At 46.4% G+C, this 17,149-nt stretch overlaps 1 protein-coding gene across 2 annotated transcripts in view; it reads right to left on the bottom strand.

Moving 5' to 3' along the window:
* Nucleotides 1–17,149, bottom strand: part of LOC120915560 (titin-like) — an 81,752-nt gene that overhangs the window by 31,921 nt on the left and 32,682 nt on the right. For both annotated transcript variants that reach the window (XM_040326145.1, XM_040326146.1), the window contains one exon: nt 11,135–11,981. In XM_040326145.1, coding sequence (XP_040182079.1) covers nt 11,135–11,981 — 847 coding nt within the window. The remainder of the gene's footprint in view (nt 1–11,134; nt 11,982–17,149) is intronic.

Genomic DNA, 17,149 nt, shown 5'->3' with positions numbered 1-17,149 from the left:
CGGCTGTCCACAGACAATCTTAGTTCCTGCTTTGCTAAGTGCATTGCCTGCACCTGAGCTGTCTGCAACGGAGGATATTCATCCGGGTTCCCACCTGGAGCGGCTATTCCCTTTTCCCGAACATCTCAGGAAGGTTCCCCGATGTTGACATAAGTGGACAATTTTTGGCTTCATTTACACATACATTATATTTTCAAAAGTATTGGGACGCCTGCCAGGGATCTCCAAACTACAACCCTCCAGCTGTTGCGGAACTACACATCCCATGAGGCATTGAAAAACTCGGACATTCACAGGCATGATGGGAAATGTAGTTCCTGAACTGGAGTACCATGGTTTGGAGACCCCTGCCTTTACACGCATATGAACTTTAATGGCATTGGTCCATAGGGTTCATTATTGAGTTGGCCCTCCCTTTGCAGCTATAACAGCTTCAACTCTTCTGGGAAGGCCGTCCACAAGGTTTAGGAGTGTGTCTATGGGAATGTATGACCATTCTTCCAGAAGCACATTTGTGAGGTCAGGCACTGATGTTGGACGAGAAGGTCTGGCTCGCAGTCTCTAATTTATTCCATAGGTGTTCTATCGGGTTGGGGTCAGAACACCGTACAGGCCAGTCAAGTTCCTCCACCCCAAACTCGTTCATCTACGTCTTTATTGGCTTTTTAAAGTTAAAGCGGGAGTTCACCCCCAAATCAACTTTCTGACATTAGTTCCAGCATACTGCTAACATCTGCAGTATGCTGCTTTTTTTTTTTTTTTTTGCGCGACGCTGGAAGGTAAATTCTTCCACGCATGCGCCAAATCATTCTGACGCATGCGAGGGATGGGGATCGGACGGACTGATCCGGTGAGTCTGTACAGACGACCGGATAAGTCCGAGGGACAGGATTCCAGCGGATAGATTTATTAGCATGCTAAGAAATTTTTATCCGCTGGGAATCCGTCGGCTGGACAAATGTCTGCCGAAAATTGTCCGCTCGGGCCTACACACGACCGGATCTATCCGCTGGAACTGATCCGCGGATAAATCCCAGCGGATAGATCCGGTCGTGTGTTATTTACTCTAATCAAAAAAATTGTGATTCTTATTTTAGCCAGAATCGTGCAGCTCTACTGTGTTGTCCCCCTGCCACAAGGTGGAGGCCGCATGCAGCGCTGCAGACACACACCGGCTTGGTTTGCACACACGTCACTATTAGGAAGCCAGTTGGAATCAATGATGTGCAGCTGATGCTGGAGCGAGTGCATGGCGCTGAGAGAAGCTGGGCCACTGAGATGCAAAAAAAAGGATAAAAAAGTCAAACATGTATTTTAGTTTGAAGTAAAAGTAAATTGTTTATAATACAAACTGCAAACTATATACCATACAGTTAGGGCTTTGATTGACCATTCTTGTGTCTGCTGGCAGTACTGTACAGTGACTGTGCTTTACTGCTCCTCTTCATCTTTTGGGCTGCTCATCATGATTGTAGACAGTTCTTTCCTCCTCCAATTTCTCTGCTCCTACTCCACGTGTAACGCTGGCACACTATTAGCATGTGGGAGTGTAGCGTGAAAGCAGCAGCCTCTTATATCACACCAATCACTAATTATGGAAATTCATGCACGCTACGGCAGAATGTGCTAATAGGGGGAGGAAGCCAATGAATGACACATATAGATGTATACAGATCAGAGACAAAGCAGCACTGGATAAGAATTCCTGGGACAATTCAACTCAGGGCAAGGAATTCTGAGCAGGTGACAGAAGCCATAGAACAGCTACAGGGTTGGGGGCCCTTTAATGCTGCCCTGGGGTCTCAGGGGCTTGGCTTCAGGAAAATAAATAAATCATAGGAAACCCTACATTCTAAAGCCAGTCATAGACAAAGCGATTAAAGCGGAGCTCCACCCTAAAGTGGAACTCACGCTGATCGGAACCCTCCCCCCCTCCGGTGTCACATCTGACACCTTTCAGGGGGGAGGGGGGTGCAGATACCTGTCTAAAGACAGGTATTTGCACCCACTTCCGGGCACACAGTTTCGGGTAAACTGCGGGCAGAACGTCACCTCCCGTCCTCCCCTCGTTGTGCTCTGGCAACACTCGGCTCCCAGAGCACAGCGGAGCAGCGCAACTCGCGCATGCGCCGTAGGGAACCGGGTACTGAAGCCGGAGCGCTTCACTTCCTGGTTCCCTCACCGAGGATGGCGGGGAGAGCAGCAGAGTGATGAGCGATCGCTCGTCCTCTGCTGCGGACGGCGCTGGACTCCAGGACAGGTAAGTGTCCTAATATTAAAAGTCAGCAGCTGCAGTATTTGTAGCTGCTGGCTTTTAATATTTTTTTTTCATGGCACAGTAACATTTTAATGTCCCCACCACACTCACACACTATTAATATTATACATTTATATAGCTCTAACATGTACTACTGTGCTGCGGTGATCAGCAACTTATAGCAAGACAGCGAAATTGCGGCGGGGAAATCCGATACTAACTGATACTTTTGACACTAATACAGTGATCGGTGCTAAAAATATGCACTGTCACTGTACTAAGCAAGAGGGTAATGGGACTTTAAATGACGTGCATGATTACATTTTACTAATGCCACTGTACTAATGACAGTGGGGTGGATTCAGTAAGCAATTGCGTCTGCGTAACCATAGTTACGCAGCGCAATTGCTTAGTTGCGCCGGCGTAACGACTTTTCTGTATTCACAATGCTCGTTATGCCGACTGCAGCCTAAGATATGACTGGCATAAGGCTCCAATGCCGTCGTATCGTAGGCTGCATTCTTACGATGGCCGCTAGGTGGCGTTCCTGTAGTGGTCAGCGTAGAGTATGCAAATTGCATACTCACGCCGATTCACAACCCTACGCGCGCCCTGTGTACGCATTTTACGTCGTTTGCGTTCGTCGGGTTCCGCATAAGGCTGCTTCTGCTATTAGCAGGGGCAGCCAAAGCTAAGTATACCCGTCGTTCCCGCGTCGCGATGTTTGAAAATTACGTCGTTTGCGTAAGTGAATCGTGAATGGCGCTGGACGCCATTTACGTTCACGTTGAAGCAAATGACGTCCTTGCGACGTCATTTGCTGCAATGCACGTCGGGAAAGTTTCCCGACGGAGCATGCGCACTACGTTCGGCGCGGGAACGAGCCTAATTTAAATGATCCACGCCCCCTACGGGATCATTTAAATTACACGCCCTTACGCCGGGCTGTTTTAGGGAGCACACACGCAAATTACGGAGCTACTGCTTCGTGAATGAAGCGTAGCGCACGTAATTTACAGAGGCGCAGCGTCAAAACGGTACGCTGCGCCTCCGTAAGAGGGCGCAAGTCGTACCTGAATCCAGCCCACTGGCTGTAAAGGGGTTGACATCAGGGGCGATCAAAGGGTTAAATGTGCCTAGTCTGTGTTTACTATGTGAGGTGCTTTTACTATGGAAAGAGATTAATTTGAATCCCTGCTTTGCAGGAACACAGAATCTCAGGCAGTGATCACTTCCGGCTTCCCTGACATTTTAGCTCTGGCCGGCCGCCCAGGGATCTAGCTGTATCGCCTCTGTTGCCTGTCCCATCAGCACTTCCTAGCTGCTCCCTCATTCTGCCGCCTGTTCAATCCGACACTCCGCCTCAAATTGGTGTCCGCCTAACCCCGCCCACACTCCAGCCTCCTTCGTGCCCCCTGCCCACACTCCAGCCTGAGAGGGGAGGCAGAATTGGTGAGTGAGCCATCTGCTCTGTGAAAAACCCTCCTTTCTCACCCGACCTCTTTGTTTTGTCTCTTCTTTTCCTTCTCATTTTATTCTCCCCCCTGTGCAGACTGGGGGGGGGGATGGTTCAGTGTGGGGGGATTGTACAAACTGGGGGGATTGTGCAGATAGGGGGAGGGGGGATTTTGCAGATTGGGGAGGGGAGATTGTACAAACTGTGGGGGTTGTGCAGACTGGGGTGGTTTGTGCAGATAGGGGGGATTGTGCATACTGGGGGGAGGGGGGATTGTACAAACTGGGGGGTTGTGCAGACTGGGGGGATTGTGGAGACTGGGGGAGAGGGGAATGTACAGACTGGGGTAATTGTGCAGACTGGGGGGGATTGTACAGACTGAGGGACTATGCAGTGCTCTGGATGGTGGTCCGGGGTATACCTCCCAACCGTCCCGGATTTTGCGGGACTGTCCCACGAGTCGCGGTTAATCCCGCGGTCCTGTGATTGGTGGTAAATCCTGCAGTCCCGCGATTGGCGATAAATATCCCGCGGTCCCGCTATTGGAGATAAACCCCCCCGCTCAACAACTCCGATCCACGGAATTCCCCCCCCCCCCCCGCTCAACAACTTCGTTGGGAGGTATGCTCATTTGTCCCTCATTCTGAAGTTGAAAAGTTGGGAGGTATGCTGGGGGGAGGCCTGTAATGTACACTGTGCTCTGGACAGTGGTCTGAGGGGGCATTAAAAATTTAGAACATGCTCTATTTTTCACGTCGTAAAAAATGGTCGTGTGTAGGCTTTAACGTCGTGAAAAAAAAACGCACATGCTCAGAAGCAAGTTATGAGACGGGAGCGCTCGTTCTGGTAAAAGTAGCGTTCGTAATGGAGATAGCACATTCATCACGCTGTAACAGACAGAAAAGCACGAAGACTTAAAAGCGTGAATCGTCTCTCATCAAACTTTTACTAACACGAGATCAGCAAAAGCAGCCAAAAGGGTGGCGCCATCCGAATGGAACTTCCCCTTTATAGTGCCGTCGTACGTGTTGTACGTCACCGCGCTTTGCTCGAGCATTTTTTTTGTTCACGATCGTGTGTAGGCAAGGCCGGCTTAACGAGAATCGGGTTGAAAAAAGAGGAGACCAATCTGTGTCTCTTGTACATAGGGTAACAGATCGGTCACCTCTCCCAGTCACCCCCCTTCCCCCACAGTTAGAACACTATATAGGGTACACATTTAACCCCTTCCTCACCCCCTAGTGTTAACTTCTTCAATGCCAGTCACATTTATACAGTACCGTATTTATTGGGGTATAGCGCGCTCCCGCGTATAGTGCGCACCCCTAAAGTTGCCTGACATTCCTGTGGAAAAAATATTTTTTTGTACTTACAGTTTTGGTGTCTTGCGCGGCGTCCATCGGCGGCCTCGTCGGGTCCGGCGTCCGTCTGCGGCTTCGGGTGTCCTCTTCGTCAGGTCTGCGGCGTGCGTCTACGGCTTCGGGTGTCCTCTTCGTCGGGTCCGGCGTCTGTCTGCGGCTTCGGGTGTCCTCTTCGTCGTGTCTGGCGTCCTTCTGCGGCGTCCTCGCGTCCTCCCCGCTCGTTTCCCACGCCGAGTTTTAATACTGCGCCGACATATACAGAGCGCAGTACACTCGTGTATGGTCGGGCAGGCTCGGTTACTCTCGCGCTGACGTCCTGTACGTCCAGGACGTGAGCGCGGGAGGAGCCGAGACTGCCCGACTATACACAAGTGTACTGCGCTCGGTATATGTCGGCGCAGTATTCAAACTCGGCGCGGGAAAGCGGGTATCGGTGTATATCGCGCACCCACGATTTTGCCCTGATTTTCAGGGCAAAAAAGTGCGCGGTATACGCCGATAAATACGGTAATTAGTGCATATTTATAGCACTGATTGCAGTATAAATGTGAATGATGCCAAAATGTGTCAAAAGTGTCCGATGTGTCCGCCATAATGTCGCCGTCCCAATAAAATTCGCAGATCGCCGCCATTACTAGTAAAAAAAAATAATAAAAAATAATAATTCTGTCCCCTATTTTGTAGGCGCTATAACTTTTGCGCAAACCAGTCGCTTATTGCGATTATTTTTTTTTACCAAAAATATGTAGAAGAATACGTATCGGCCTAGACTGAGAAAATGTTTTATTTTTTTAAAAAAAATTGGGATATTTATTATAGCAACAAGTAAAAAATATTGTATTTTTTTTCAAAATTGTCGCTCTTTTTTGTTTATAGCACAAAAATAAAAACCGCAGAGGTGATCAAATGCCACCAAAAGAAAGCTCTACTTGTGGGGAAAAAAGGACGTCTATTTTGTTTGGGAGCCAGGTCGCACGACCGCGCAATTGTCAGTTAAAGCGACGCAGTGCCGGAAGCTGAAATTTCACCTGGTCAGGAGGGGGGTATATGTGCCCAGTAAGCAAGTGGTTAAACAGAGTTGCTATAAAACGCCAAATTTGAAATCAGACTGGTAGGTTTTATTCCAAATAAAGCAGAATGAGGTGAGCAGTGCTAAAAGGAAAAGAAAAGCGCAATGAGCCTCATTAATGTCATTCGCAGTTCCTTGCGCTGCGCTGGAATAATGAATCCGGTTGCTACGAACAACAAACAGATCCTGCAAACACTTTATAAAACAAGGTCAGTTATTTTTAATGTATAATAAAGAGAACCGTTCTATGCAAGAGCCGATTGGATGAGCCATGACAATAGGCCCCCGGGGCTGAATCCTCAGAGATACGTGAAAGTTGCACAGAAATCTTTATCCTCTATCCCGCTTCTGTCGCTGTAACCTCCCGCTTACTGACAGCTTGTCATGCCCTCCCTCAATATGTTCCAAACACACAGCTACAATCATGCAACACTTCTTCCAAATTTAGCTGTCTCTCACGGCTTCAATTCCCTCAGCTGCCAATTAAATTAATAACCAGGAAAAGTAACGCCGCCGTGTCTCCAAAATGCCGCCGACATATTGCTTGTTACATAAGCGGTAAAGAAGCGGAAAGCAGAAAAAGTATGAAAGTGCAGAGCGGAGCCGAGGCAGCCACAGAGCCATCACCCTCCGACACTCTCTTGGTTTCTCTAACGAACCCACCGTCACAGGAGACGCACTTACAGGAGGTCGGAGCTCAGTGAGGCTTGATCATTTTGTGCTCAGTTTGTTTTTTGGGTCAGCTTTTCTTAGATATTGGGTGTCATTTTTAGATTTGACACACATTTTGGCATGTTTTTTTAAATTTCAATTAAAAAAGTTGAACTCCAAGCAGATATAATTCATGAGTTCATGAATACATTGCTAAATGTATTTTTTTAATTCCAAGCACCTTGGATGTTTTTTCCGACTGATTTCCGCTCAAGCTTGGCTTGCATACACACAGTCACACAAAAGTTGTCTAAACTTTCGACCGTCAAGAAAGCGGTGACGTACAACACTACGACGAGCCGAGAAAGTTAAGTTCAATGCTTCCGAGCATGCGTCAAATTGTTTCCGAGCATGCTTCGGAATTTTGCGCGTCGGAATTGCTACAGACGATTGGAATTTCCGATTGAAATTTTTTCCGTCTGAAAATTTGAGAACCTGCTCTCAAATTTTTGTTGGCGAAAATTCCGACTGGAAAAATCAGATGGAGCATACACACGGTAGGAATTTCCGAGTGCTGGTTTCATAGCAGACGCAGCAAGAATCAAACCCTGCCTCCCCCTCCTAAAATTGTACGGGTCTTTGGGTGAGAGGGGGTCTTTAAACCTAAACTGCAGGCTGATATAAAAGTAATCATTAACCACTTTAGCTCTGGAAGGTTTTACCCCCTTTCTGACCAGGCCATTTTTTGCGATACGGCACTGCGTTGCTTTAACTGACAATTGCACGGTCGTGAGACACTGTACTCAAATAAAATTGATGTCCTTTTTCCCCAGAAATAGAGCTTTCTTTTGGTGGTATTTGATCACCTCTGTGGTTTTTTATTTTTTAGGCTATAATCAAAAAAAGACAGACAATTTTGAAAAAAAATAAAACAATATTTTTTACTTTCTGCAATAAAACACATCCAATAAAAAAATGTAAAACATTTTTTTTCTTCATCAATTTAGGCCAATATGTATTCTGCTATGTATAATATAAGGATCACATCTGTAAAGGAATGCACATGTGGAAGGTATAATTGCACATGAACTTTGTTTTCTCACTTTATATACACTTGATTTTGTTTATTTGTTTTTTCATCACTTATGTCACTGGCTGTTCATATTTAAATGCATATTGTTGTATGGTTAGGTGCAACCAATTTACACCAGTTTTTTAGTTGCGGGAACACAATGTTTTGGTTTGCAGCCTATCTTTTATTTTGTTGTATATTTATGGCCAGATTCAGGTAGGGCAGCGTAACTTTGTGCGGGCGTAGCGTATGGTATTTACGCTGCGCCGCCGCAAGTTAGAGAGGCAAGTGCTGTATTCACAAAGCACTTGCGTCCTAAGTTACAGCGGCGTAGCGTAAATGTGCCGGCGTAAGCGCGCCTAATTCAAATGAGGAAGAGGTGGGCGTGTTTTAGGGAAATGAAGCACGATACCACGTAAATTACGTTATCAACGAACAGCGCATGCGCCGTCCGTGGACTTATCCCAGTGCGCATGCGTCGGATAGAATGCCTAAGATACGTCGAACACTGCCTACGACGTGAACGTAACTTACGCACAGCCCCATTCGCGTACGACTTACGCAAGCAACGTAAAAAGATAGGCTTGTTCCGACGTCCATACCTTGCATGGGCTGCGCCACCTAGGGAGCAGCTTTATCTTTACGTCGGCGTATCTGTTACATAAACGGCGTAACTAATTGCGACGGGCGCACGTACGTTCGTGAATCGGCATATCTTGCTCATTTGCATATTCGACGCGGAAAACAATGGAAGCGCCACCTAGCGGCCAGCGTAAATATGCACCCTAGATACGACGGTGTAGGAGACTTACGCCGCTCGTATCTTAGCCTAATTTAAGCGTATCTGGTTTCCAAAATACGCTTACATTTACGACGGCGTAGATTCAGAGTTACGACGCCGTATCTACTGATACTGATAGCTATTAGATTTTAGGGATTTTAGGGATTGAGATTTTTACTCAGTTGGCTGAGAAGTTTCAAAAGAACATACAAAATATAAAAACTGATACACAAAACACTCTGAATCTCAACTGAAAGCATTTGGCCATTTGCTGAATCACTTTTTCTTATTTGTCCCTATTTAAGAAAAAAAACGTTTTTTTTTGGAAGATGAGCTTCGGCAGCCTTCAGAGCTGAGTGGGAGACATGCCGTTCAGAGGAAGCCTCTTCCATATGATAAGGGGAATTTGTGACACCAGTCTCAGTGGTAATTTGGCACCAGACTTGTCAGGAATTTTTACTGACGCACTTGTATTCTCGATGACATGTGCTGGCCAAAGAAGAGTCCAAAATCTTTTATATTGGTTGTAAACCTCAGACGTGAAATATGAACAAGGCATATCCCATAGTGTGTACTTGTCTCAATTAACAGTACTGAGTGTCATTTCTGTCTGCTGCTTTCTGTGAGGGCTGGGCTCAGCCCTTCCTTCTCAGAGCTCTGTACTCAGTTGTCAGTTAATTGCCAGTACTTCTCTTCCCTCCACAGTGACTCATCTGGTCTTCATTTCCTGCTCGTTAGCTAGCCCTGCTGCCTATTTAAACTGCCTGTATCAGATCTCCCGTGCCTTTGCTTGGTCAACATATCCGGATACTCTTTGCTGTGTTTTCCTGTTAAAGACTTTTGCCTGGCTGACTTCCTTTCTGGTTCCTGATCCTGTGTACTGAATCTACTACGCTGATCTCTGGATTCCTGTTTTACTGGCTTGTCACGACTACAGTACCTGCTTTGGTTACCGAACCCTGGCTATGTTTTGACTATGTTTTCTCTGTTCGTACCATTTTACCATTTTATTAAAAGTGTAATTTTTACTGCACTTCTGTCTCAGTCTGATTCATGGATCCTGACACTTTCTTTCTTCATAAATGAAAGATGACAGGGACGGGATCTCCGGGTCATTGACAGCCTCAGCTCTGTTTCTGTGTGCTGTCCCTTCCTTCCAATCAGCTCTTAGAGCTCACTTCCTGTTCTTCTGTAATGTGAGGCTTTCTCCCTGGTGTGGAGTGTCGTGCTCGCCCCCTCCCTTGGACTACAGGAGAGTCAGGACGCTCTCTATGTTGCAGATAGAGAAAGGAGCTGTGTGTTAGTGGGCGTCTTGACTCTCCTGTATTCCAGGGGAGGGGGCGAGCAAGACACTCCACACCAGGGAGAAAGCCTTGCATTACTGTGTGGAGTTACAGACAGAAGAACAGGAAGTGAGGATTTCTCAGAAGAAATAAGGACATTTAAAAGCAAAATCGAAGGATGAGGTAAGTGAAGGAGGACTGCACTAAGGTAAAGGAAGCTATTTAGGAAAAAACATTTTTACCTTTACAACCCCTTTAAAGTAAAAAAACTTCTGCCTTAAGGACGACTTTACATTTACTTATTATTGTTCTAACTTTGCCAGAAGTCTGTTTCAGGCATCCGATACTCTTTATATATATATATTTTTTTTTTTTGTGTGTATTTTGTGCGTGTACTCGAGAGAGGAGCCGGACTGCAGGAGTTGGGAGTAGGCAGGCCTCCCCAGAGGCAATCTGCCACCTTTCTCCATGCCCCGGGTGGCAATGGTGGGTGTGTGAGGGGGTCCTCCCACACAGCCCGCCCTACCTGCTCCGCTTTGAAGCCCAACGGGGCAGAGGGACTCCCTATAAGGGAGTGAGAGGATCTAGCCCACTCAACCACCCCCGTTAGTCCTTCGCCTCTCTTTTTAGAGACCGCGTGGTCAAAGTGCGTGCATGTTAACCCAATTTCAAGTGCGTGTGTAAGTGTGGTGGTTTTTGTGGGAGGGGGGTGGGCGTACTAAGCGCAGGCTTACCTCGCATAGCACACCCACTGGGAGCCGGGCTGAGACCACCAAACTCAATTCACATGTAGCCGAGACCGGTACTCTTTAAAATAACACTTTATTATGTTACTCTTGAACTTTCCTTGTGCTAGTTTGAGGTTATGCTAACAAGTTCTCGACCTTAGCTTCACAATGAAGATGGCAGATGGCAATTAAAATCTAAAGGAGGCTTGAATCCTTCCTCATTCCCTCCAAAACTAAGTAATAAGCTTTGGCTAGAGTTTGACTTTAAAGAGTAAGTGCAAATAAAGTGAATAGTTAGCCTTAGACCAGGGGCGGGACTGACCATTCTCCTATTGCCTGTGGGGGGGGCCATAATCTCCAATTGCTCGGGGGTCCCATAATCTCCTATTGCCGGGGGCCCCATGAGTTGTCAGTCCGCCCCTGCCTTAGACCCAAGGTGCATACAAAGTTATGACGTTTAACAGTTTAGACATTACCTCCTCTCCTGCTCTTTCTTCATCTAGGACAGTACCAGAAGTTGGTTGGTCTCCATTATTCTCATTTTTTTGTTCCTCAGTTTCCTCCGTAACAGTGATCTGTTCACCGGAGTTATCTATAGCAGGCTGATTAGTTGTCTCTGCTGTCTGGTCACTGGTCTCTTCTGCCTTAGAGTGTCCAGTGGTCTGGGCCACCTGTTCAGCAATGTCCACTACATCATTCTGTCCAGTAACCATAGCTGTCTGCTCACTTCTATCCTCTATAATGGGTTGTTCAGCTGCCTCGTCCTTTCTGTTCTCAGTGGTTGCGTGAACTTGATCATTTATGTCTTCTACCAAGTGTTGGTCAGATGTCAGAGTCAATGTCTCAGGTTCTTCATCTTGTTCCTGGTTGATTTCTTGCTCTATCTCCATGCCAGTAACTGTCTCTTTCCCAGAGGAAGGAGGTTCTGTAGCCTCAGATTCGGGGTCTTCAGCAGCCTGTACCCCATCATCGTCTGTCATACCCGCATTGTTCACCTTATTGTCCACAGCCTCGTCCTTCTCATCAGTTGTGTCTACATGAAGCCCATCTTCTTGCACACTGTGTTGATGTTCTTGCAGAGCTGTGTCTGAAGTGAGGGCTTCCAATACAGATCTGTCACTGGAAACATCAGTTATATTTGCTTCTGCACTAGATGGGTCCTCATGAGATACCCCAGGATCAGCGATGTCTTGTAACACTGCTGTGGATCCAACAAGTGGGAGTTCCATGTGTTCTGCAGAATCGAAGTCAGTCCTGTCTGTCTTCTGCTCTTCATCCTGAGTGGCTGAGTTCACCTCTGAAGATGAAGGTCCAATATTTGGCCTAGAGATAAACCAGAGAAGACACTGAAACCAACATGTGCAATTTCACACTGATAGTAATGATCATTTGTCACTTCTGATCTCAGATAAACTAACATGTGGTGTCCCAGGACAGACACACAGGCCCAGATTCTCTAAGGACTTACGACGGCGTAGCGCCATGTACGCCGTTGTAAGTCCGAATGAGAGCAGTCGTATCTATGCGGCTGATTCTTAGAATCAGTTACGCATAAATTCGGCTAAGATACAAGCGGCGTAAGTCTCTTACGCCGTCGTATCTTAGTTGCAAATTTAAGCTGGCCGCTAGGTGGCGCTTCTGTAGATTTACACGTCGAATAAGCTAATGAGCTAGATACGCCGATTCACGAACGTACGTGCGCCCGGCGTAGCAAGATACGTCGTTTACGTAAGACATACGCCGGCGTAAAGTTACCCCTCATAAAGCAGGGGTAAGTCATGTTAGGTATGGACGTCGGAAACGTACGAACAGCGTCGTGTTTTACGTTGTTTGCGTAAGTCATCCGTGAATGGGGCTGGACGTAATTTACGTTTACGTCGAAAGCATTGACTATTTGCAGCATAATTTTGAGCATGCGCACTGGAAAACGTTCACGGACGGCACATGCGCCGTTCGTTAAAAACGTCAATCACGTCGGGTCACGAAAGATTAACATAAAACACGCCCACACTAGCCTACTTTGAATTACGCGGGCTTACGTCGGCACAGTTACACTTCACCGCCGTAACTTTGGCCGCAAGTTCTTTGAGAATACGGGACCTGCCTCACTAAGTTACGGCGGCGTAGTGTATCTGAGATACGGTAGGCCCGCCTATAGATAGGCTCGTTTTTGAGAATCTGGCCCACAATGACTACTGGGATTCAAGAACAATGACGTACCAATGCTAAAGGCAACTATATATAAAAAACAAAGACAATAAACATGTGAACAAAGGAAGTATTTTTGCCCATAGTGACTAATCAGGTTTAATCCTTTATTTTCTAAGAAATAAAATGAGAATATTTATTGGTCATTAGATGCAACAATTTAATTTTTGTTCCTATTTTCCTTTCACCAGCTTTTAGAGCCTCGGTCAGGTTTTTAATGTCATCCATGATTCCATTGGAGAGATTCACCCTCACTTTCTTTTAGGGCAGAAAGTGATTTGAAGTCTATTGTAAACACTTATTTAGAAGTGTTAGAATTACTTAAAATGTGTTCACTGCTGCCCATGCCTTCATGCCTTGGTGACTACAGTACCTCACCCCCTTTCTCTTGTGTAGATGTCCTAGAAAATGAGAGAAAGCACCCCCAATTGAGTCACAGAGAGAAATATTAGCCTGGCAAAAATGTTAGCTTTTCCCCAACTCCATCCAAAATGACCAAAATGTAAAAATATATATATATATATTGCTGGGGTTAGGAATATGTGAAATGGGCCCAAATTATTTGTTTTAATTATTTCTATGTAATTAATAAAACAAATTATAAAATTCTTATTATACAGGGTGGGCCATTTATATGGATACACCAAAAACAAAAGTTGGATTCAAAATGGCCGACTTCAAAATGGCCACCATGGTCACCACCCATCTTGAAAAGTTTCCCCCCTTACATATACTAATGTGCAACAAACAGGAAGTTAATATCACCAACCATTCCCATTTTATTAAGGTGTATCCATATAAATGGCCCACCCGGGTGGATCTATATAAATGGCCCACCCTGTATATTGGTACTGACTTACTGTGGCACCATAATAATCCCCTACCCCTTATTCCCTTTGGGCCCAAAGGTTTTTTTAGAGTTATTGACTCAGAAAATATAGAAGCCAAAGACACAGAGGGTAGCTGGTATTATCAGAAGAATGTCAGTGATAGTAGACTTCTTTTTAGTAGAGGGTTCAGGCTATAAAACAATGATCCTTTTTACATTTTTAGTAAGTGTTTGACTTTTCTTAGAATCACGACTTGATAATTCAGTTTTTGGAATCACTGTTATACTCCCACCCCTCCATTGCCCACTCACCCTTCATTTCTCCCTGTTTTGCCCCCTCCATTGCTCCCTCCTTGCCTCCTACAGCGTTCCCTCATTTATTCTCTCTGTTGCTCCCTACCTAACCCCCCCCCACCTTCCATTGCTAACATCTTAATTTCCTCCATTGCTTCCTCCCTCATTCCCTCTATTACTCCCTTCTTCACCCCCTCCATTACTACCCCCTTACCCCATCCACTGCTCTCTCCTTTGCCCCCTCCATTGCTCCCGCCTTCACCCACTCATTTTTTCTCTATCCATCTCTCCATCCCTTCCATCTTTCACCCCCTCCATTGCTCCATCTTTTACCCCCTTCATCACTCCATCTTTCACCTCCTCCATTGCACCTTCACCCCCACCATTGCTCTCTCCTTCACCCCTCCTCCATCTTTCACCCCCTCAATTGCTCCATCTTTCACCCCCTTCACCTACCTAACCCCCCACTTCCATTACTACCGTCTTCATTTCCTCCATTGCTCCCTCTTTCACCACCTCCATCGCTTCCTCCCTCATTCCCTCTATTACTCCCTTCTTCACCCCCTCAATTACTACCTCCTTCACCCCCTCCACTGCTCTCTCCTTTGCCCCCTCCGAAGGTCCCACCTTCACCCTCTTTCATTATTTCTCTATCCATCTCTCCATCCCTTCCATCTTTCACCCCCTCCATTGCTCCATCTTTTACCCCCTTCATCACTCCTTCACCCCTACCCTTGCTCCCTCCTTCACCCCTCCTCCATCCTTCACCCCCTCCATTGCTCCATCTTTCACCCCCTCCATTGCTCTCTCCTTCAACCTCTCGTTCTCTAGGCACCATGTTGCTGAGCACAAAGTATTGTTACAAAAGAAAATGTCTGTTTTTTTTCTAATAACACTCCCCCCCTCATTTCTGAAAACAATGGCACGGTCTCGTACACTATTTGGGCTGTTGCTAGGCAACATAATGACTGGGGAGACAGAGAGTAGATCTCCCCAGTACAGTCTGGTAAGACATGTTTAGATGACAATAATACAGTCTGTCAGACAACATAATGACAGGGAAGCTTATTCACACATCCCCCCCCACACACACACACACAAAAAGTGGTATGATCCAACCATGGTGGTTGTTCCTAGCATAGCTCTCCCCTTGGTACACAATGGTATTCTCCAGCATAGAATGTAGATGTTGCTAATCAACTTAGTTTGCTCCTTCTGGGTGAAATTGGTACAGTCTGGTAAGTTATTAGGCTGTTTTTAGTTACTATGATCCCCGGGGAGTTTGTTGCCTTGGCGGAATGTTTTGGGTCATTGTCATGCTGAAAGACCCACCCATGACCCATCTTTAGTGTTCTGGCTGATATTGTAAAATCTTGGATGAGAACCTTCTTCCCTCAGCCAGAACACTGAAGATGGGTCATGGATGGGTCTTCCATTGCATGACAATGACCCAAAACAAACAGCCAAGGCAACAAGGCAATGGCTCAAGAAGAAGCACGTTAAGGTCATGGAGTGGCCTATTCAGTCTCCAGACCTTAAGGCTATAGAAAATTTATGGAGGGGGCTGAAACTTTGAGATGCCAAGAGACAACCAAGAAACCTTAAGAAATTAGAGAAGATCTGTAAAGAAGAGTGGACCAAAATTCCTCCTGAGATGTGTGCAAACCAACTACAAGAAACGTCTGACCTCTGCGCTTGCCAACACGGGTTTCTCCACCAAGTACTAAGTCATGTTTTGCTTGGGGATCAAATATTTATTTTACTCACTGAATTGCAACTTAAAGCGTTCCACCCAAAAATTTCACTTCCGCTTTAAGTGACGGTGACCCCCTGACATTTGACATGTTATTTTTTGGGGGGGGGGCGGAAACCCTTTTTTAAGAGGCATCCAGCTCTCACTTCCTCCCGGAGGGAAGTTCCCCTCTCCCCTGTCCCTCCCTGCAACATTTTGGGACATGTCACAGGTCCCAGAAGATTACCCGGCCAATCACAGCAGGCAGTGCAGTTTGTGCATGCGCAGTACGCGCCCGGCTGTGAAGCCAAAGCCGGGCGCCCACAGTAGCGATGCTGGCACCGTGGAGAGGAGGGGGGAGGAGCGGGGCTTCGTACGCCCACATAGGTAAGTGTCTGATTATTAAAAGTCAGCAGCTACACTTTTTGTAGCTGCTGACTTTTAATTTTTTTAGGCGGAACTCTGCTTTCATTTACAGCATTTGTTTAATGTGTTTTTTCTGGATTTATGGTTGATATTTTGTCTCTATCATTTAAAATACACCTATGATAATAATTATAGAGCCTTCATTTCTTTGTAAGTGGGAAAACTTACAAAATCTGCAGGGGATCAAATGACTATATTCCCCACTGTATACTGATCCTCACTAGGTCTCTGTGCTCCTCTATATATTGCAGGCAGATCAGGCTCTTGGGAATAGTTATACAAATATCAAAATTCCTTGATGGTTGGGTATTAATCTGGAGCAGTGGGTGTGTGGGGAGGTGCAGCGTGGTGGAGTTGCAGTAAACACTCAGGGCCAGATTCACAAAGGACTTACGACGGCGTATCTCCACGTACGCCGTCGTAAGTCCGAATGTGCGCTGTCATATCTTTGCGACTGATTCATAGAATCAGATACGCCTCACTGTTGCCAAGATACGAGCGGTAGGTCCCAGGTGTGCCGACAGCATCTATCTTGAGGGGTGGAAAGCAGCCTGGCCAGTCTGTACCCAAGCGGGGAGGCTTCCAGGAAAGATGGCGTATCCCTACACTTTCCCTACTCATCTGGAACCTCTTCCTGCTGCTAAGCACTGTCACTGACAGAAGGGTGACCTGTCCCTACACTGTCTACATGCAGAATGTGCATCAAGACCGGCAGCTAGGTACCTAAATAGACTCTGTCTGACCCAAGATGGCCGCCAGCATAACACGGAGCACCAGTATCCAATCAGATAACTGCTCCAGTGACCCAGCAAACAGTAGAGGCACCATGTTCCTCTTGACTTCCTCTCCCTCTGCAATGAGGCTGCAGTATGAACGCCGCCTGCTGTAGAGAAAGCAGACTGCAGCTGCCTACAGGTATTCCTAGGCAGGCTGTATTTGCATGCAGACCATCCTAGGCACTGCCCACATGTGATGCTAAGCTTCCATGATTGAAAGGCTTGA

This window comes from Rana temporaria, chromosome 10, assembly GCF_905171775.1.
Source record: "Rana temporaria chromosome 10, aRanTem1.1, whole genome shotgun sequence".
Taxonomy (NCBI): Eukaryota; Metazoa; Chordata; class Amphibia; order Anura; family Ranidae; genus Rana; species Rana temporaria.
Note: the sequence above shows the minus strand (reverse complement) of the source record. Positions and strands in the feature narration are given on the sequence as shown.